Source organism: Rhea pennata, chromosome 1 (genome assembly GCF_028389875.1).
Source record: "Rhea pennata isolate bPtePen1 chromosome 1, bPtePen1.pri, whole genome shotgun sequence".
Classification (NCBI taxonomy): domain Eukaryota; kingdom Metazoa; phylum Chordata; class Aves; order Rheiformes; family Rheidae; genus Rhea; species Rhea pennata.
In genome coordinates this window covers 195,088,597-195,110,544 of record NC_084663.1, presented here as the reverse complement: position 1 = coordinate 195,110,544, position 21,948 = coordinate 195,088,597, and the positions used below count along the sequence as shown (strand labels likewise).

Genomic DNA, 21,948 nt, shown 5'->3' with positions numbered 1-21,948 from the left:
GTTATGACAGTCTCTGTATTTCTGTATTAAATAAAATCCAGGGGAGATTATCTTGCTCCTTTGAAAATGGCAAGTTGTGAACTGAAAATTCATATTCAGATACAAATCTTAATTTGAATCAAAGTTTACGGGTATTTCAGTATCAGTTTCAGTTCAAGCCATATCTGCTAATTCTTATTTTAAAACAATTATCTTTAAAATATAAACTCTTTGAAAAGAATGGGAGACAGAACAATCCTGATGTCAGCGGCGTTACCTAGTGTAAAGCAAGAGTAACAGTGAGGAATAAAAAGTTTGGATAAAAAAAGACCTGCAACATTTAAGCCAAAAAAAAAAAAAAAAAAAAAAAAAAAAAAAAAGCTAGCATTTACTGTTAAAGAAACAGATACTTTCCCTTACCCTTGTGTTGAACCCATCTGCATTTTGAGTAATTTTGTATAGCTGTGGAAATCTAAGCATGCTATCTTGAGTACATGATCGTTCAAAAATTCCCAGAGTAAAGGGCGGCAATGCTGTGAAAATCTGCAAAGAAAGCAAATGCTAATTAAAAGCAGCTATTAGTTTTAAATGGATCTCAGATAATGTTTCAGTATTGAGACAACAGCAAATTTCTCAGAGACTTCAGTGAAGACATATTACCATCTTGTGTGTTATTTGACATAACTTTTCCAACGTCCAAACAAGCGCAAACATGAATTTCAGCAATTCATAACTATCAATATTGACTTAAGAGCAAAGAGGCATATAAGAAAATTCCCACTCCTAACCAATTAGCTTAAACACAGTAAGTTAGGCACCAGTAGGTTTTGATGTACAAGCTAATCTAGTCAGGGTAAAACTCAGATCGCGAAAGACAGACAACACACGATCATTTTAGAAAAAGCCTTATGGGAGTTGATTCACATATAGCTGCAATTGTAGCCATAATTAAATATGTAATATGCTTAACCAAAGCTAAGTTTACAGACAAAGCAAATGTGGAAACCGCATTAAAAAGATCTGCTGAAAAACAAAGGCCATTCGGTATCGTCACTTTGGGGATTCTCCAGTCAGGCATGAACTGATAGCAACAAATTAGCTGTGCCAGGGGTCTGTGCCCCGGGCAGGCACTTGGGTGACCACGCTTCGGAAGTTTGCCAGGAGGGGCAGCAGGACGCTTTGCCAGAAGCGCAGCAAACGAGCCTCTGCCGAGTTCCACTTTGCTCTTCTTAAGAGTTTCCAGGATCTGAGGTAGCTCATTCGAAGCTGGCCTGGGCATCCCCGCTTCTCGCAGTCTGCTGGCACAGCATGCAGCAATGCCAGCGTGCACGTCTGACTGTGAACCTGCATTCACTTTGCTTTACATTAACAGTTTAAGTTTATATTGTATATATCATTTCTAATCCGTCTTTTTTTTTTTTTTTTTTTTTTAAGTTTTTTTTTTTTTTTTTTTTTTTTAAGTTTGAGAATGCCTAGATCCAACTAGGAATGTGCTTTATTTGTTCATGAGGTGATAAATGAGAAGGTTAAAAGGTGGTAATCTTGTGGAAGTCAGAAAATAACAAAACTAAGATAATCAGTCCAATATATTCCAAAAAGAAGATATGTTTTCATGTGGTTTTAAGACACTTCCATGGAAATTTGAGGGTTTCCTGTTTCTTGTAGCGTTTACACTTTCATCTGAAGTGAATTTTCTATTGCTTTTGATTATAAATGCAAGCTTCCAGGGCGAACCAGTGCAAATGCAAGAATTGTAGTGCTGCTAAGTGCTTCCTACATTTAGAATTTTAATGAGACTACTCATGAAGTAAAGGCTAATCAGCATGAGAGAGAATGGCAAAACTAAACCCACATGAAAACCTAACCCCTTCAAGTTATGGAAGTCCCTCATATCCTACCAGTACTTGATTCTTCATGAATCTACAGGACCCATTCCAATTTTAGAAAATACTGATCTTAAAAAAATAAAGGTTAATTTCTACTTTATGGATTCTAGAAGATGAGTCTCATCCATGAGCTTTACGCAGGGTAGGTAGATCCATCAAATCAGGTTTAAAGATATTAGATGCAAATATCTGAACATGAATGACAGAGACTGCGTAGCAGTCAGGAAGTGAGGGTGAAAAGAATCAAGGGAGTGGAAAATCCCTGAATTAATATCTTTCACAAAGAATATAAAATTCTATGGCAAGTGAGGGTTTGTGTCATCATTCTTAAGATTAGAAGAAATGTGACAGAAGTTAAGTGTTTCCATTAATACTACTGAGTGATAGAGATAATTTGCTGTCTTCTTCTGCATTTTCACACATTTGCAATGGGTCTGCTTAAAGAAAAAAAATAAATTTCCTCCCTCTAAAGAGAAATTCAAAGGATATTTTTCACATTGACAAAGTGTCCTAATGGCTTAAATATCCAGACACCAGGCTAGTTATCAGTTATCATTATAGAGATAACACTGTATTGAAAAGACCAGCTAAGGTCTGTGGTAGGGAATGGAACACGGTCCCAGAGATCCTCCAAGCTAGCACTGATTAAAAAAACTGCACAGCACAGTGTGGCACCATGCAAAGCACAGCTAAAAACTGAACACATTCCTGGACTAAAAAAAATTCCTGCTCTTAGTTGAAGAGAAGAACGCCGGTGAGACAGTGACTTTGCTTCCTGTTCTGGCACTGCTTAGCACGGAGTCAGCCCAAAGCATCTGCACTACACCTTCGTCAGCATCTCATCGTTATAGGGTCAGAGAAGACGAAAGATTTAGTATTTAACAAGTGTATCAGAATAAATGCTTCAATATGTTTTCCTATGGACTAAAAATAATTGGGATTGTAAAATGCTACGAAAAAAGTCCACAAAAAAAGAAATCATTCAATAATTAAGATTTGACACCTATTTTGAGCATGAACAAATAATGAAGTATTTCAGAAGCTGCGCAAAGGTATTTTTGAAGAGAAAGTTAAATAGCTAAAAATATAGAATTGTCTAAAACTATACAACTTTAACAAAGTTGTATTAGGACAAATAGCTACATTTTTGAGGCACTTTCCCAAGGTCCTATTTACTTATTAAAAAAAAAAAAAAAAATCCAAGATCTTTTTCTACAGCCCAGGGTGGATTAAAACAGCTTTTTTTATTTTTTAAACAAATGAGTGTATGTATGTTCTGACATACATTCAGGTAGTTACCTAAGACAAATGGCACAGACACAGCAAAACACACAGCACTATCAAATCATTGCATGTAGCACTTACCACATTATATAGACCAATGCACCATCGCTCAAATAAGATCTGCCCAGAAAATCCATTAACGAAAGCAAACCAAAGCTGAAACAAACAAAGACGAGTTACATGAGGCTTTAAACCAATACTGCACTAAAGGTTTCCATTTACAGTAGAGAAGGACGTTGAACACAGACCACTATCTGGAGACAGCTGCTTGTCATGCTCTAAAAACAATTATCAGCAGTCCAGGACATTATTCTCTATAAGTCTTGCATTTTGAATACTGCCAGGGTACTGCTTATTTAAATTAAAATACAGGGGTGATGGAGCAATTTGCTGTATCTGCACCATTACTCAAAAAAGGGGGGGGGGGGGGGCTCAAACAATTCCAAAAGTCTTACTGCTGACAAATTAATGTGCTTGAAGCCAGAAGCTAACCTCGCTTCCACCACGGCTGGCAAAGGCTAAACTTTTCAAGGTAAGCATATTCTGATGGATGCTCTGTTTGACTTGTGTCCTATTTTGTAATTACATTGGTATTCACTATCAATTACATAACTACATAACAACTTTATTATCTGAATGACTTAACTATAATTATTTAATAATAAACATTAGAACATGTTGCCCAAAGAAGCTGTGGAATCTCCATCCTTTTCCAAATCACAAAGACCCAGCTAGAGTTCAGCGGTGACCCTACTTTGTCCAGGAGGTTGGACTAGATGGCTCCCGAGTTCCTTTCTAGCTGGAGGGATTCTGCTCTCTTGGGATCCCAGGGGACTGCTGTAAAAACGTGGTGCCACCATCAGGCTACGGCATGCTAGGCAAGCTCCATTCATAATTTCCTTGGTCTGAGCTTCCTTGAGCCTTTTCTTTTCTTTTCTATGTTGTTTAAGCAGCTTCTTGAAATAAGAACTGCTTTACTGGGTCAGAACAAAGTTTCTTTCTCAGACAGTGGGCACTGAAAGAGGTTTAGGAAAGAGTATAAGAAAGGGGAAAGATTTTTTTTTCCCCCAAGTAAATTGGAAATTGAAAGGATTAGCAATTTAATGACTTCCTGAAACAGTTTACATTTTAACCACTGCATCTAAGAGACAGGACTTCTACACTTCACAGGACTTCTACAAATTTCTGTGACTCTCTTTGAATCCACTTTTACTTTTGGGCTCCACAATGCCCCAGGCACTTAGTTCCAAATAGTAATTCAACATTGCACAGGGAAAAATAAACCATGTTATCCCCCTGCCCGAACAATTTTAATGTTTTTACATTGCATTTACTTTACAATTTTATATTACATTAGATGTTCTAGGTATGGCACAGCAGTCAAGTGATGCCAACACATATTCCCTGTTTCAGCAGGATGCTTTAGCTGCCCGAGATCCCATCGTACTCATAAACAGTCATTTTTTTCTGTTCTATTGCTTTCTGGTAATTTGCACAGTTATATTAATGTCCCAGCAAAATACCTGAGAAACAATTAGTCAAGTGTATATCAGCTAGTCTCCTCTCTAACCCCACCCAAAATAGAATAGAGGAACTAGGAAAGAGTACAGGAAAAGAGAACGAGACTGCATCAAGACCTACAGCTGTTTTCATGGGTAGAATATCTAAATAGATCAGGACTCTTCAGCATGGAGCAGGGACAGCTTAGGGGAAGGTTTAAATAGCTACAGGATTGACAAGAATAACACGAATACAGAATAGCTGTTCAGTCACTGGGTAGGAAATGAGATTTGGAGGCTATACAAAAAACAAAAGGTAGAATGTTTTCAGGCAGCACGTGTTTGATCTAGGAATTTCCTGCCAAGGACACTGGGGATGTAAAAAACAATTTGAAAATATCATGGAAGAAAAGCTGGAGACCTAATGAGTAATGCCAGAGAATTACCAGCGTTCACAGGAGATTGGGCATCAGGTTAGCTGAACCTTTCTTTTGTCTATCTACACCTGCTCTTAAATCTACTACATCAATATACTAATTTAAAACTAATTATTCTAATCACTCTCACTGTTTAGTGAGAAAGGCAACTATGACGCTGAACTGAGCTTATTTGCTTATAAATATGCCTTGCATAGTAGGCTATTCAGACTACAACATTTCTTTCATTTTTCAGCTGCCCTTCTTTTTAGTGGGGAGTTTCTATCGACTTCACTTTACACGCTCCTAAAGTCTGTGCTCTTCTTAGGCCCTGCTGCCCTTCTTCTGTTCTGTAGTTTAAAAGTGTTCTTACAACTTTTCTTAAGGGCCAGCAGTCTCATTCCATTTTCATTAAGCTGAAATGTGTCATCTTTGTATTAACTCAAAAAATTTCCCCAGTTCCTAAATTCCTTTTTCCTTCATGTTTTGTCAGTCATGAAGGAATTTATTTCAAATAAGCAGTTAAATGTTCATCTCTTCGGTTCTGTGGAGAAAAGAAAAAGGACAGAAGAAAATTACATTCTACATCATAACCCCTTTTCAACATTTCTACTCTTTCAACATTTTGAGCAGTCAATACTCTCCAAATCTCACTCTTGGGCCCCAATTAATGGCCCAAAGCAGCATACTGACCAGCCTCACCCTCACACTTCAAGCTTGCTCCAACTAATCTTACAACCCAACTCTTCAAATAAAAGATCCTGGGTACACAGTAAAGAAACTTAAGTCGCAAAAGAGAAAACAACTAATTTGGGCAAGTCAGGTAAGGAACTTGAGAGCTGCTTCTTTGAGGAAGAAGAAGAGATTCAAAGAAGCAGACACCCAGAAATTCAGCAATGATGGCAATGAGGCATTTGTCTTCTCCAGGCTTCTTGTAGTCCATTGTAGCTATGAAAGAGGGCACCAAGCCCAGAAAACAATCTAGGAGCTTGTCTGTCTAGCTGCAAACCTCAGCCCCCTGCGTGAGACCACATCACCTCCCCAGTGCTCTTCTCATTTTCCTACAGAAATATTGTCCTTATTTCAAGCTGCTAAGATTAGATGGGCAAGAGCTAGCATTCAGAAACTTAAATATTTTGCTATTTAAAAATACATATTTGGACTAGTTTTTGTTTTGCTATTATCCGTGCAGGTAAAAATTAAAAGTGAACACATTCCACATGCTTATACAAGTCTGCCTGCATAACACACTAAGCAGAAGACAAAAGTTGGTGTGGGTATGAGGCATAAAAAAAAAAGTTACAGTTATGCTTGTTTTTTCCCAGAGATTCACATTATCAAATGCCAATCAACAGAAAGAATTTGTAGAGTACTTCCTTAATATCTTAATACCAAGAAAAACAAACCAGAAACTCTGTACAAAGTACACAAATGCATTTATTTTGAATTTAACACAAGCCATAAATTGCCATGCTTAGTTTAAGCCCCAATTGTTTGTGGAGAGTGTACATTATTATTTGAGGTCAGTGAGGCAAAAAAAGCCTCCACTTCAATGTTCCTGTTAACAAGATGCACTAAATAAATACACTTGAAGCTGCAGCAACCCATGCTTGACTCAGACTTGTAAGCTGGTAGGAAAACTTGCCAAGTCTGCCTGGCTTGCCAAGCTCCAGGGGTTTGACGGGCTCAAGTGTAGTATTGCTGTGAACAAATGGACCCAAAGTTACTGAACTGCTTTCCTGGGCTGGAAAAAAAGGAAACCTTCTTTTCACTTTAACTATTACCTGGCTGCCAAAAAGCTGGAAAAGCCTTTTTTGTAACTCAGCTGCAAAACATATATTTTTTCTCTAAAGAAACATAGGAGATCCAATTTAAATGCAAAGAAACTCAGCCCCAAGGCTGACACCTGGGCTGACATACTAGTAGCCACTAGCACAGCTGATACCGTGAAGGCCAGAAACCAGTCGCTCTCTTACCCAAAAAAGCTGATCATGTTTGCAAACTGAAAAACAGCTCGCAGTTCCTGCCTTGAAGTGTGGCAGCATTTTTTCAATAAACCTCTGACTGCTGAAGGGCTCTGTGCCAGCTGTGATGTGGCACCACTAGAGAAAGAAAAAAAAAAAAGAAAAAAAGAAAGAAAAAAAAGAAAGGTGCTGCCTCCTTCTAGAGGTCAACAAAAGCAAACAGATAGTAAGACTTGCTTAATATTGACTTGGGCTGCAAGCAATCTGGGAATTCTCAAGGTAGAACAGTCCTCTGCTGCTGTTATTTAGGGCCACACAGACCATTCACCTGCTCTGCAATATATTTGAGAAGAGATAGAGCATTATTTTCAAAAAAAAAAAAAAAATCCCCACTTCAGTAAGTTCGAAGGCAATTTTAATTGCATTATTGCTTCATGCATAATTACTGTAACATTAATGTTTGAAATTGTAGGAGCTGATTTAAGTGCTCTAAGGCATTGGGATAGCAAATCATCTATTCTAAACGTGTATATTTATGATGTCTTGATAATAGACAGCTTAACGAGTACTAGAAATGTTTTCCCAATTCTGCTAAAGGGCAGAGCAAGCTAATGTAGTCAGGGTATCAACAACTGCCACAGGCACCAATTACAGCCAGATGGGATGCCTTTACTATTCAGAAATGAGTTAAGTTCTCAGAATATCCTCTCTCAGCACACATATTTTGCATGTTCTTACCAAATACATGCATTTACAGTTTGCCTAATAAAGCAGATTTATACATTTACTATGCAGTTCATTAATAATGTATCCTGATTAAAAACCTCTTCTTACGGAGGTCTCTCTCAACAAGGCTCTTATTCCTGCTCAGATGCACACAGCCTTAAAATAATCCCTTCATTAGAGTATGCACAGCACCAATCTTATAATACAGACGGAGAGCTTTAACAATAAGATTTGACAGAGTAGGCATGGCTTCCTGAGACTCCTTAACTTGGCAAAGAATATTTCCCTTGCTCTTTTATTACCGCTATTGTTTCTTAACTGTTTCTTGAGAAAAAAAATCAACATTTCTCTTCTGAGCAAAATATTTTCTCCAAACTTGTGCACCCCAAACAAGTATACATGCAAGCTTAAAAATCATCTCTAATCTCCTCTAAAATTTCACGCTGCTTTCGTTTCATTAAAAAAGCCACCCCCACCCACACAACTATATTTACTGTAAAGCTAGGTGAAATAAAGAGAAGAGCATAAAGCACTGGAAGAGGTTGCCCAGGGAGGTTGTGGAGCCTCTTCACTGGAGATCTTTAAACCCGCCTGGATGCGATCCTGTCCAACGTGTTCTAGATGGCCCTGCTTGAGCAGGGGGGATAGACTAGGTGATCCCCAGAGGTCCTTTCCAACCTCAATCATTATGTGATTCTGTGATCAAAGTAACCAGCACAGTAGAGGTTTCCTGGTTTTAAACACTAATTTATTAAATAAATCTGAGCAGCTGTTATTTCTTCTATTGCTGGCTATAAACACATAGTTTACATTTCAGCATATTAAAATGCATGCGTTTATCATTTTCATCTTTTGTTGCTTATACAAGAGGCATATGTGGAAAATTTGCTTTTCTTCCTCATGCACATTTCCACGCTTTTCTTTCCTAACTAATGAACTGTCGATCTCCTTCCTCAAAAGCACATACAACATGAAGCACAGAGCACAACAACAGAAAGGAGAGGGGCAGGAAGGCAACAGAAGTGTGATCCTATGGCTATACAGATTAGGGATCCGCACAGCTTAAATCCTCAAAATAATTCTTTAGACTTTTAAATCAAGTCAGAACTAGTGATCCTCTCTAGCTATTTCTCCTCAGTGGTTACCATTAGATAACTAAATGCATCTTCTGTACCATTGGGCAACAAAATCAAAAGGTTTGAGCACTGAGGACCTTTGGTCCTCATAAACTGATCAGTATCTTAATAGAAGAACATAGCAGAGCCCTTGGACCTACACGGGAGCACTGAACCCAATTTCTTCACAACAGGGTAGGAGCTAGTTGTTTCTGATGTTTAAATTACACAGACAACTATTCAGTGTATCAAATTATACATTTATTATTCATGCCACTGCTAAAATTAATACACGACCCATTACAGCTCTCTGCTTGGTTTTGCTCCAGTTTGGAAAATTTTTTACCTTCTGAAACTGAACACAGAGAACTCACTCAGAATATTTCTCCATATCTTGGTGTAAAGAGTTTCTGGGACTAGACATTTCCCCAGCACCTGTAATCGTTGTCAGAGTCTAGGATAACATGATTAGAAATGGCCTGTGTGGCCAAAAGGCATACAGATTTGCCAAAAAATGTGGTTAAACTTACCCGTTCCTCACAACAGAACCGATTTACAAATGGAGCCAGCTTCATTCTGCATTTATTTTTCATCTTTCTTTAATTTTTGTTGGGTATAAGAAAAGCTGCCCTGCTACGCTAGGATTGTCTCACCACGTGCATTTGTGACACCCTAGAGGTGATGGGAATCACATACTGACTTTCTAAAGATCTTAGGAGAAGATGTCACAGCTCAGGACAGTTTAGTCGAGCAGCTCTGTCTGGATACGCACTTTTGGCACTCTTGCATGGTGAAGGGGGCCCGAAACCACAGCTGGAGCCAAATGCCCAACGCAGACCATGCTGGAAAGTCTGCAACCTCTGTACTGCAAAAGCCAATGCAGAGTCACGCTCCATCCTGCCTGGAGCCGGGTCGAGACGGCTGGAGGTGACAACACCGGAGCCCCTTGACTGCCACCTCCTCCCCACGTGGCTGCCGGGCTGGGGGCTCAGCTGACTTGGGTGAAAAATGCCAGCTGCTTTCTGCCCCCCCCAAATTTTTCCGATTAATTGTTGTAACTATCCTTGACTACTAGCACATCTCTGTACAATATGACTCTATTAAGAGCTTGGTATATATTAATGAGAATCTGCTGTATCTCCTCAGCATGTAATCATTCAAGACAACTCTCACAACTGTGTAATTGACCCACATCTCACATAAAAAGATAAGGATGTGCTTTTACATAGTATTAAATGACCTGCTGGCTTTTCTAAAGCTAAGTAGTATTTTTAACAAATGATAGAAGAGCTTTAGATTATTTTTAATTTGTTCTCTATCGCTGAACTAAAGGGATAAAAACAGGCATCAGTTCAACTATTTATTTTAAAATAGCTAAATAAACATCAGTAATTTCATGCAACTTAACTGCCTTAATCTTTGCTAAGTATGTATGATCTAGTAGCCAAAATTATGCTACAAAGCAAGAAAAGCAGTATTTGAAATAGAAAATTAGGGAATTATGTGAAAACAAAGACAATACCACTATTCTAGTAAAGATAACAAGGGGGCAGAAGAAGAGAAATTGCTATACGAAAGATCAACCAGCAGCAAATCTAGTACTGGATGTATAACCAGAAGGAAAGCCACTAAAAAACATAGTTCTATAAATGAACCCTAATAACACCACCCATCAAAAGTAAGGGCAAAAATACCAAAACTCTTCCACATTTGGGATGTGCACTAAGGGTCCACTGCAGCCTAAATAAAGAAAATCACCCCAAAACTGTATACAACAAAATATCTCAATGTTTCCTCCAGAGAATACAATATATGAAGACTATAAGCCTTAATTCAGTTGTGGCTACAAAAACTAGCCCACAGAGTGCAACAAAAAGACTGTGGTGAGAGGAATAATTGTAAAAACACACACCACACACCCACACCAAACAACAAAAACCCCCACACCACTAAATATCTACACTGATACACTGAGACCCTGTGTTCTTGTGGGGCTGTATCTTTCGGTGAGACCCTGTGCTGGGAGCTACCTGACCCCACTCAAACTGGAGACAATTTACTGATATAACCAATGCTTTTGCCATAGTAGTTTGTGCGACAACACTGACAAATTTGAAGGACCACATCACTTGTCAAGATAATGTAGCTATAATGGAGCAAATCCAGTAATTAATAGTGATCAGAGACCAGTCAGTGGATAAAGAAAGCCAAAGAATATACTGGGATTTATGATTTCGATCGCTTTTCGGCAAAATATATTGTGCACCCTAAATGCTCAACAGGACCAACTGACACCCAAGATTTCAATTTCCTTATAACAGAAGCATGCACCATCCTCTCTTCGCTGACTTCTGTAAGCCCATCTCGATTTTTATATTCTGCCTCACAAAAAGTATGTGCGGTATTCTGAGATGCTGCCTTCAAGTCCTTATTACCGGGTAAAGTTTACTCTGTTCCCTATCTTTGTGTAGTCAACAGTTTACATCTAGCCTACGTATAGCTTAATGAAGGAGGAAATTCCAATGCACATACAAGAATATTCATCTGTAGCTTCATATGGTGCAAAGGGCACTGGAAAGAAAAGTAATAGGAAGCCCAATATTCATTTAATGCAAATGAAATACTGTTACATGCTCTTATTTCTAAGATATGATTCTAAGAAAATATCTTACAGCAATCAGGAATATTTTACAATTTCCAAGGACCAAATACATTGTCAGTACTCCTTCAATCAACCGACTGAACAAAGCTGAGACCTTGACTGTCATTATTCAGCCCTATTCTACAGGACACCTCAACCCTTTCTTTCTTCACCTTTATTTGCAGAAGTCCCTTATGCTATACTTAAAACTGCAGGTTCACAGATCTTGCTTTTCTTGTCATCATATAAAGGAATCCTTCTGCAGAGCTGCTGAATTAAGTCTATAGGAGCAGTACTGTAGCAAGGTCATTTTAGGTCTGGAAAGCAGTCCCTGCAGAATTCCTTATTATGGCTATGTGAACTGCCAGTTTCCTTTTGCAAGTCTCAGTTCCGCCCCCCCCCTTCTTCCCTATGAAATAAAATTCAGTCTCTGTAAACCCTTAGATTAAGCCACTTTTTCAGGAAGTTTACATAAAGTTTTCTGACAGCTTGGAACCCAAGGAAAACTGCAAAATTAGCAACAGAAACCCAGACCACGAAAACTGCAGCTCATCTTCTGTCATACTGACAATAATAAACCTTTACAGTAGTAAATCCCAAGTGCAGCTGATGTTTCTCATTACCCACAGCTCTATTAGCATTGCAGCACAGAGACAACATCTGAGCTGAAAACTACAAGGACACACGATGCAATTTGAAAAGCTCCCTGGCACATATCATCTTACGTTTGCTCTACTTTTATTTATTGATACAATCATTTTCTTGGTAGGTTGGACATAATATAAAATAGACAAGGCTCCCCATTTTCTTTTTAAACAGTTGTTTTTTAAACATGCAATTTCTTCCCTAAAGGCTCCAAGACTTGTTAGCAAGGCATCTCTTCTGCTCTCCTTGCCACTCCTCCTACACCAAAAACATATGCAATATTGGTAAATTAAGTCTGGTTTTCTTTACATGCCAGCAAAAGCTAAAAGATTTGTATCTTTTGCCAAAATATGCAGCACATTGTAAGCACATGCAATCGTTTCACTGGCAAAATACATATTGATGTATTTCTCACTAAAAAGAAATAATGTTTGAACTTTTGGGAAGAGATTAGCTTTCTTTCACTGCAACACATAAAAAGAAATTCTTGGTGGGTCAGGGACATGCCCTCTGGTTTCCATAGGTTTTTACCAAGCTTCACAAAAACACACTAGACTGAGTGACTGTTCCATGAAAATCTGTGATGACATCTGAGGTTACACTTCTAGGAATAAAGCCTGCAAATGACAGCACTGCCTAGGCTCAAACTTCAGTAGTAACTGAGAATGAAAATATATTTGTTACAACATAGAAATGCTAAAGTTAAAAGTTACTCCATAGTTAAGCTTACTTCAAAGTTTGGCAAATAAAAACTGAGAATTGTATTTGTACAAGATCCCAAAGATATTCAAAAACAAGGTGAATTTATATTCTGGACAATTTCACAAGCAAACTATTGCACAAAGGACCAGCAGTCTGCCAGCTTTTACTAAGGCAGGTAACGAGAAGCAGGAAAATAAGCACATAAAGCACTTCTACTGTGGTTTACTTGATATCCATGGAAGGCATGATTCTAGCTGTTGTACAAGTCCCTCTGGTCTCCTAACAGTGGTCATGCTTCAGAACTAGAGACTCATATATGAAAAAGCACCTAAAGAGTGCAAGAGAAGGGCATAAATGAGTTTCCCATTTCCAAGCCAGCAAAAATGTATGAGTGACTACTGAATTCCTCTTAAAGAATTCTTGGGACAGTGATGTCCTCAAAATACAGCAAAGGCTTCAGAAGACATTCTTTTCTAAGAGAACTGTACAACACATGAAAATAGACCTAAACTAAATCACTTAGCTGTTTTTTACCCTAATGCACTGTCACCACATTCTGGATAGGAACAGTGTACTTGCTGAGAAAAGTAGTCATCTCCTTGATTCAGAACGTAATATTTAAAATCTGAGCAGAGACACTAAGACCCTTCAAAGAATTGGCATATCACATGCTGTAAACTGAAGGGAATTAGCCCTACATATTCAACGAAATACTAGGAGTAACAAGCAGCATGTGAAGACTTATGTTCAGTCATCTACATTTAGTTTCTTTTCTCCTTGGAAGCATAGAACAGACCTCCCTAAGCTCTTGTTTACTGTAGAAATTGCTCATCTCTCCTGAAGGAGCACCTCAATTCCAACAACCTCCAAAAAGAACTAGAGATTTCTGCATACTAATCCATCATCTGCAAATACCCAACTTTGGGGATTTCCCAAGCCACTTGTGCCTTGCCTTATCAGCAACAGCTTTGGTTTTGGTTCTTGGAGCTTTTCCTGTTTCTTCTTATGTGCTTGTAAACTTCCTGCAACACAAAGTCCTTTGACAAGGAGTACTAGGTAAGGTTCAAAGAGCAAACTCAAACTAGCCTTCACATGAGGCAGAAAGCTAGCACAGCAGTCGACAGACCTCGAAATTGGAGCTTGTTTTAGTCTTTTGGACCTACCTGACTAGCAAGCGGAAGGAACACTATAAACAGGTCCCCAGTGAGTCAAAAGGTTGAGGGACTACCTCTCCTCAAACTGGAGCAACTCTACCCATTGATTAACAAGCAATATTGAAGACTTGACTCACAACAGATCTTTACTGGCTCTATCTGGAGCAAAGGTTTCGTGACCAACATAGCTGGGATACATATAGTGCCACCCCATGTCATCTACAGATGTTTTGAGATGCAAAGGCAAGGAAAGGAAAAAATACTTGAGCTAAACAATGCTGCTAAGAGATAAAAGTGAAAGTCTTTTAATCTAGGCATCAGAAAGATTTCTCTGACAACAAAAGCATTTAAGCTATGAAACATCTTTCACTCCATATGGCCCACAGCTAGACTGAAATTTGGTACTCTCCCTCGAGGCAGTCCTTCAAGTTATCTTGGCAGGCTTTACATCTTCAAATATCCTCTTACCTTGCCCTCTATCTACAACAAGAGCCCTCAGTAATGTTATAAACACAGATCCCTTTCTTTTTGGTACTTCAAAGTTCTCTAAAAAAGCAAAATAAACTCATGCCACGCTACACATTTGGTCTTCTAAGACCAAGTACAAAGGTCCACAAAATAGTCAACTTATTGCTCCTCAGGCTGCTCCTAACACTGAGCAATGTGGAAACACAAGCCAGTCCAAAACTACAAGCCTGATGGTTAGTTCTCTGAGAGACCCAAGAAGTATAGCATATTCCTTGCTCCCACAAAAGACGCTGGAGACCCACCTGGAAATAAACAATAGAAACAACCCTTTTTATTGCATGTGGTTCTCCAAGCCCCCAATCACTAAGGAACACTTTCTTGAAAAAGAATTATTTCAGCTCCAAATAGGATATGACAACAGACACTGATTTAATGTTTCATTTAAGACCATGTCTTCCATACTGTAACCCAACAATCAACTTAACTAAATTAACTTAAAATGCAGGTTTTAAGTCTGCAGAACAAACTACCCAGGCTATCATTTCAGTTTAAATCAGGCTTAGAGTGCTCACAGAACATTTGGAACTAATTTAAACGGATTTACAATCACATCACAGTTAAACCACTGTAACTTCCTTGGGTAGGCAAACTTGTATGGCAGGCAAGTGAACATTTGTTTATAGTTTGGATGACTATATGAGGCAAAATAGGATGTCAGAAGTAGCCTTTGCTTTGCTGCTTGGGGATTTCAGCACTGAAGTTTGAAAAGTGGGGAAAAAGTTTATTATTTCACTTGCACTACTCAAATACTGGGAAAAAAAACCCACTTTACACTAGCATCTGCCTCAGTAGCTCAGTTCTAACAGAGTGTTACATCACATGTAACCAGGTCCAGCCACTTTATGGAAGTATGCCCAAAATTTACATGTAGGCTCTTCTGCCCTGAATTCAAGTATTTCATGTAAATTAGTAAATAAAATTAATGCTTTTAATCTCAAGCTTTCCTTCTAGTTTTACTTAATAAGCCCCCAGAAATACTACCCAATCCATTTTCATTGTCAGAGTATTAACCATATAGATAATTTATTTAATAAGGAGAGTAAATGGCTGCTTGCATCAGTTGTCTTGCCATTCAAGTGCTTTTTCCCCTGCCAATGCTGAAAAATGCTGAAAATAACATAAGAAAAGCTCTAGCCTCAGACATGTTGTATGTACGATATAGTTAATTCCTGGGCTGCAGGAAGGGGCTGACCTAAGAGGGCCTGATCCTTGGCTCTTTCATCGCTCCCAAGGAGCTCTGTTCTACCATAGGCATCTTACTAGTATCAGGTCGCGTGATGAACACATGTTCCTTTTGCTCAAATACTACAGTGTCCTATTTGAAGACTACGGAATATTTGTTTCTTGAAGGGAAGAGGATCTGACAATTTAGGAAACATTTTCTTAAATGAAAGTGATACCAGCTGGATTTTAACCATCTCAATTACCCTGTGATCAACTTGCCCTTTTCGGAGTCAAAATATTTCTCATGCTGCTGAAACAGAGCACATGTTATTTCGACCTCCAGCAGAGGTCCAGGAGCTACAGTGCAGCCATTTTACGCTTCTAGGATCAGACACCAAGAAGTAGACCACACACACATGAGGAAACAAGTTGTTACACTCTGTAAAAGCTTTTAACTTCTGCCCAGTGTTGGAGATGCAATGAATATTGACAATCAGAAATTTTTAAGGGAGGGGTTACCAGGGCTACTGTTGGGTAATTTTTCCATAAAAAGGGTGCTTCCCTGAAGAAATCAGTTTATATGAATTCATCAATACTTCTGAGTATTGATGAAATCTTGAGTTAGCCTGTGATAAAACAAATGAAGAACAGAGCACCTGCACAGCAAATACAGAACATGCATTTTATATAGCAAGCTCACAGTATGATACATGTATTCATATTACGGAAGTGTAAATTAATTTGTATCCATTCTTACAGGTGAATCTGGAGGTTAAGTGATTTTCTAAACAAAATGCCATCCTTACAACAGCTGTGTTAGTTTTTCTCAAAAATTAACAGAAGAAGAAAAAGAATATTAGAAATTAAAGGTTTTAATTTACAGTTAAAAAGTCAATGTCACGTTCTCTCTGATAAGATAGAACACACAGCCCATGGAAAAATTTCTTGATTTTGTATGCAGATTTTACAGACGTTTCAAGGTTACCTCTAATACAGCACAACGCTTCTCAGCACTACATTCAGAGCCATTAGCAACAATTTTAGTTTTTACAAAGATTAACTATATGTCTTGAAAAAAATCTAGTGCTGAAAAACAATTTATAACTTGGCTAGCTTAAAAAAAGTCGTAACAGCTTTTTGCAAGATCTCTCTTGTGCCTGATAATGTTCCTGATGTGCCTACCTGCCAGAGGTCATTAACGAGATTTCTTTCTTAGATTGCTCTGCATGCACTGCAATCAGCTTGCCAAAACTACAAATATTACTGGCAAGCTACTAGATCTCAGTGTTCCAAGAAGCCACAGAAAACATTTATTTAAGTAGAATAAGTAGCTCATCTTTTCATTATTGCATTTTTAGGAACTTCTCCCACACTTATTCCAGATTGCTGAGGGTGGAAAAAAAAAACTTTTCAAATGGATAAGATTTATGAAGTGGGAGCATACTTCAAACTAGAGTATAGTATTCATTAGTGTACTTATATTTCTGGAATTCTTAAAATAATCTATTAACTACAAGCATGTTAGTTGCTGGTATTTAAAGGCAAACGTAGCTCATTGAAGAAAGCCCTCATCTCTAGTAAAAGTGAATTAGATCATCTTGGGGGCAGGTTTAGCTCAGTAGCGTGGTGCTGCTAATGGCAAGGTCGCAGGTTCAATCCCCGTACGGGCCATGCTGAGGGTTGGACTAGATGACCTTCAGAGGTCCCTTCCAACCTTACCGTTCTATGATTCTGTGATCTTTCTTGCTAATGAAAACTTGAATATTCAGCTTCTAAAGGTTACCTTCCTGTCAGTAGCAAAATACAAAAGACAGGAAAATGATCACCAGAGAAGTATATTCACCCCTGAAAAGGTGCATTTGACAAGACTATTGAAAAGTAGGGGAGAAGAAAGCTAATGAACTTGAAAAGCAAAATGAGGTAGGCCTTGCAATCACCAACAGCTGCTGAAGAGTACACACACATTCCTGCATATAGCTCCTAACTTATTATCAACCTTCTGCAAAGGGTTCTAGTTAAATAATTTAGCTCATGGATGATACCTTAACGGCATGCATCAGAAGTTATCACCGGAAAACTGAATAGAAGCCCATATGTCTGGTTTAAGACCATTTTTACTTCCTACATTTTCAAAACATTGCATGGGGCTTTAGCTGCACGACTCACATGAACTTAATGGGAGTCATGCAGCTATGCCTGCATATGCTGCTTTGAAAAGAGAGGTACTGTTTTGGGTTTTGTTTTTCTGAAGCTCTCCCTGGAGTGATTTAAAGCTGTTTTTTCCTGTCAGTCTTTTCTCTAAAGGTCTTCTGCACTTCAAGTCATCAAGCCTACCACAGCTAAATAGCTGAAAACTTTGGACACTTCATTTTTCAGCCTTGTTCATTACACACCCAAAGACTGAGCACTCAGAGCCTGTGTGGTACCAAGAAACCCAACAGTAAGTAGCCAGTCAATTCAACTGTCACTTCTATTCAGTCACTTGTGCGTATGTGCTCAATTTAACAGGCTGCGCAGACTAGGATAGCTTAGTCCAAATCAGATTACTACCGTGGGTACTGAGCAGAGTTACAACTCAGGATCAACATGTGTCCTTTATTAAGATTGATTACCACTTATTGTAAACCGTGTTAATACCCACACATATGATCAAACTTAATATAGGCTATTCAGGTACAAATCAAAACTGCAGTAGATAGAGTGTATTAAACATCACACAAATCGCTGTTGGAAAGCCATGCATTAACTAACAAATTTAGGAGAAAAAGCTATCACATATACCAGATTATTCATTTGCAACAATACAAAATTAAGAATTAATTTTGCTGTTTTTCTGTTGAGAAGCTGTAAGAAGCATCTCATTGTATTCTCATCTTTTAGAACATTTTAAAATATATTTTATTTAATCAGGAGTGCTATCCTTGCCCTTTCTAAATCTCCAAATTCTCTGTTAAAACGGGGCTCACAATGAGATGGGAGGTGGCAATTCCCACCTTCAGGTGCAAACAAACAATTCAGCCTTGAGCCACAGAATCCAGACTTCATCCAAGCTTTGAATTCTGCAGTGACATTACAACAGAAGCAGCACAAAGAAAAGCAGAGAATGCCCACTTTCCTATTTTCAATGCTTATACTTCGTACAAGTGAATGATACAAGACACCACGTAAACCCTTAACTACTAAATCAACTTTTGAGACAAGGGAAGCAACACAAACAGCACCACTTCAGGGAAGACTTACCCACATCAGAAAAGACAAATACTGTGAAGCAAAAAAGATAGCCAGTAAGGGTAACTTTAAAAGAAACCAACCACAGCACAAAGATGTCTTTATCTGGGAAAGAAGGAAATAAGAGTCTGTACACACCAACACTAACTACACCTACGAATGGTGTTCACAATCATGACACAACAAGCCATAAACTTCCAGAAAACACTGTCCTGAAGTTTAGAGATCCTTCTCATCCTGAGCAGGCCTAGTGTGACAGACACTACCAAGGAGATGACAATATGCTTGCATTCCTGGAGGGCTTCACCAGTGTGACAGTTCCTTCTCACATTTCCTGCATTGCTTAAGAACCCTGAGCTCTGAAGGGACTCATTCTATCTAAAAACACTCATGCAACACCTCTTGTGTCACTCTGGTGATAATCTGTTATCCTTGAGGCATTCCCCAGCTGTCAGTTATGCACAGTATTGGCTAAATGCTTTTGGGCACTGAAACATATTACAGGGGAAGATCTCAAAGGTAAAAACAGACAGACAGGCAGCTCTGAGACATAACATACATCTTACAGTCAGTGGTAGGACTCTTTCCTCCATGACCTCCCCAAAATGCAAAAATGCAAAAAAAATGCAAAAAGGAAAAGAAAAAAAAAAAAAAAAAAAGGAAAAAAGAAAGAAAAGAGAGAGGATCTTTTCCTCTCAGAATCAGCTTGTTCTCCTTCCTAAACACTGCTATTGCATTTCTGGACAGAACATGAACTATGCTGCAAGGATTATTGGCTGCAGTCCCAGTACTTTTTTGATTTAATATAGAATGGAGATAGATCTGACTCTGTCATATAAATGATTATTCCACAGAACTTGGAATTCAATCTTACAGCTTTGGGATCAGACCAGAGCTGGAACCAAAGCTTCCACAAGTTGCCAATGCCAATTTCATGATCCAAACTACCGACCTGAAAAAGTGAGACTCCAATATCAGAAAAGAAGATGCTTAGTAATGTCCAATAAACTCCTGTAAAAATTGGACCTGAACATGCCAAGGTGTATGTCTTTGCCAGAGAGCTGCATCATAGCAAAAAAAAGAAAAAAAAATTTAATGAGATTTAGCTTCCATTTACAAGTCATCCATCTGTCCAGAGATAGTTCGAGTGAACTGAATACATTTGGGGGCAGAGCAGAAAATATTGAGCACTCCACTTGGGAACCTGGGGGACACACCTGCAAGTCACCATACAATCCTAACTGCCATGACCAGACTTCCTCAGTTTTGTACATGGTGAACATGCCTGGGTAAGTGGGCAAGGGCTATGTCTAGACAGCCAAAAACTCAGCTCTAGTCCAATCCTGATTCTTGGTCCTCAGTCATCCACACTACACAGGGTATCTCAGCAAAAGGTTTTATTTCAGAAGAAACAATTTGTCCCCTTTAAGTCAGAACCCAGGTGTCACTTGTGTGGATAATTTGCTTCCACTATTGCTCTTCATAGGTAGTACAGGGAAAGCCATGTGATGTCCATTTCCATCCAACACCATCCCAGTATCTGTGATACCAAACACCCCATCTTACCCCTTGCATGCAGCATGTAGCTTTAATGATGTTAAATTCCCTGTGTTGACAACAGCAACACAGCTCTCAAGTTATTTCAGGTAATTTTACCTAAAAAATACTCCAGAAATTGCATCTCAGTGTTGCAAGATGCCCATAAGGGATCTGAGCACAGACCTGAGTTGTGCATATAGCTGGTCTCTTTGAAGAACAGCCATGAGCAATGTCTCAAACCATGCTGCACTCTTGCTCAAGGAGTCAGGGACTCCTCTTTAGGACAAAAACCTGTAAGAACACAGATATAACCAAAGCCCAGAAGCAGATGATAGCTAGGTGTTCCATATTGTCAGTGAGAAGTGCCAAACCATAATTAATGGCACACCAAAAATAAATAGCACCAGCAGGACAGCGGAAGAACCATTGGCTCCAAGTTACTGGTGATGGGGAGGAACATGTCTGACAGATAAGTCCACCCTTCTATCAAACACAGTCTAACAAGACAGCCAGCTGTCTTTTCTAGTTCATCTAGGAAAGCAAAAATAAGAAATTCCTGGACATACACCTTTTTCTGCGTGATTTGTTCTACTACTATCTGCCAAAATGAAAAAGCACATGTACATATGGGAAACTAGCACTAGAAAGCCAACATATAAACATTTTTCCTGACTATAAACCAGGCTTGAGCCATTAAGTAGCACTTGACCAGATAGGTGGCATCCCAGCAGTTACAACAGGAAGACAAAAGTCGCCCTTAGCACTCCTCACACTGACTACCTAGCAGCTTGGATGACATCAGCTGCCAGCGTTGCTAGGTCATTTAAATTTTACCCATAGTATCTCCTGGCAAAGCCTTTTGCAGTTGGTTGGCAGAAGACCACTGCTAAGGTTAATAAGCCACATCATCCTCTGATTCTGCCATTCAATCTCAAGGAGAACTCGGGGTATGGAAGCAGTTCCAGGACAGCAGTAATGGAGCCAGACTGCAGCACTGTCTCCACATAGGCTTTTGCTATCCTTTTTCTTTTTTTCTTTTTTCTTCCTAATGGGCATGGCTAGTTTTCTTACTTACTGTGACAGTAGTTAATGTCTAGCCTATCAAACTGTATCCCAAGTCCATGGAGGTAGAATTTCAAGATTTCTTTTAATTTGTTATCACTTTTTAGCCATTTTGGTTTCAGGGCATCAGCCAATGGATAACTAACTGAGATGAGTAATAAAAAGGGATTTTGTGTTTTAGTGACTGTGTGGCTGTTCAAGGAAAAAGATTTAAAGGTGACTGTATTATAGGTGTTGCAGCTTTTAACACAGAGCCGGACATGTAACAACGCCAGCTTGGAACAAGCTCACATCTTCCCAAAAATGACATTGCTACAGGACGCAGGCCCCTAGCAGAGGAAATAGCTAACCCTCAAATTCGTACCAGTGCTCCTGCCAGGAATTGACACAGTTTTTTAAAATGACAGCTCAAAAGA

The 21,948-nt window shown here is 38.9% G+C and overlaps 1 protein-coding gene across 1 annotated transcript in view; it reads right to left on the bottom strand.

Annotated features, from left to right (window-relative positions):
- Positions 1 to 21,948, bottom strand: part of ATP8A2 (ATPase phospholipid transporting 8A2) — a 297,173-nt gene that overhangs the window by 107,821 nt on the left and 167,404 nt on the right. The window contains exons 27-28 of the mRNA XM_062577183.1: positions 3,231 to 3,305; positions 400 to 522 (exon numbers count right to left, since the gene is read on the bottom strand). Of these exons, the coding sequence (XP_062433167.1) occupies positions 400 to 522; positions 3,231 to 3,305 (198 nt within the window). The remainder of the gene's footprint in view (positions 1 to 399; positions 523 to 3,230; positions 3,306 to 21,948) is intronic.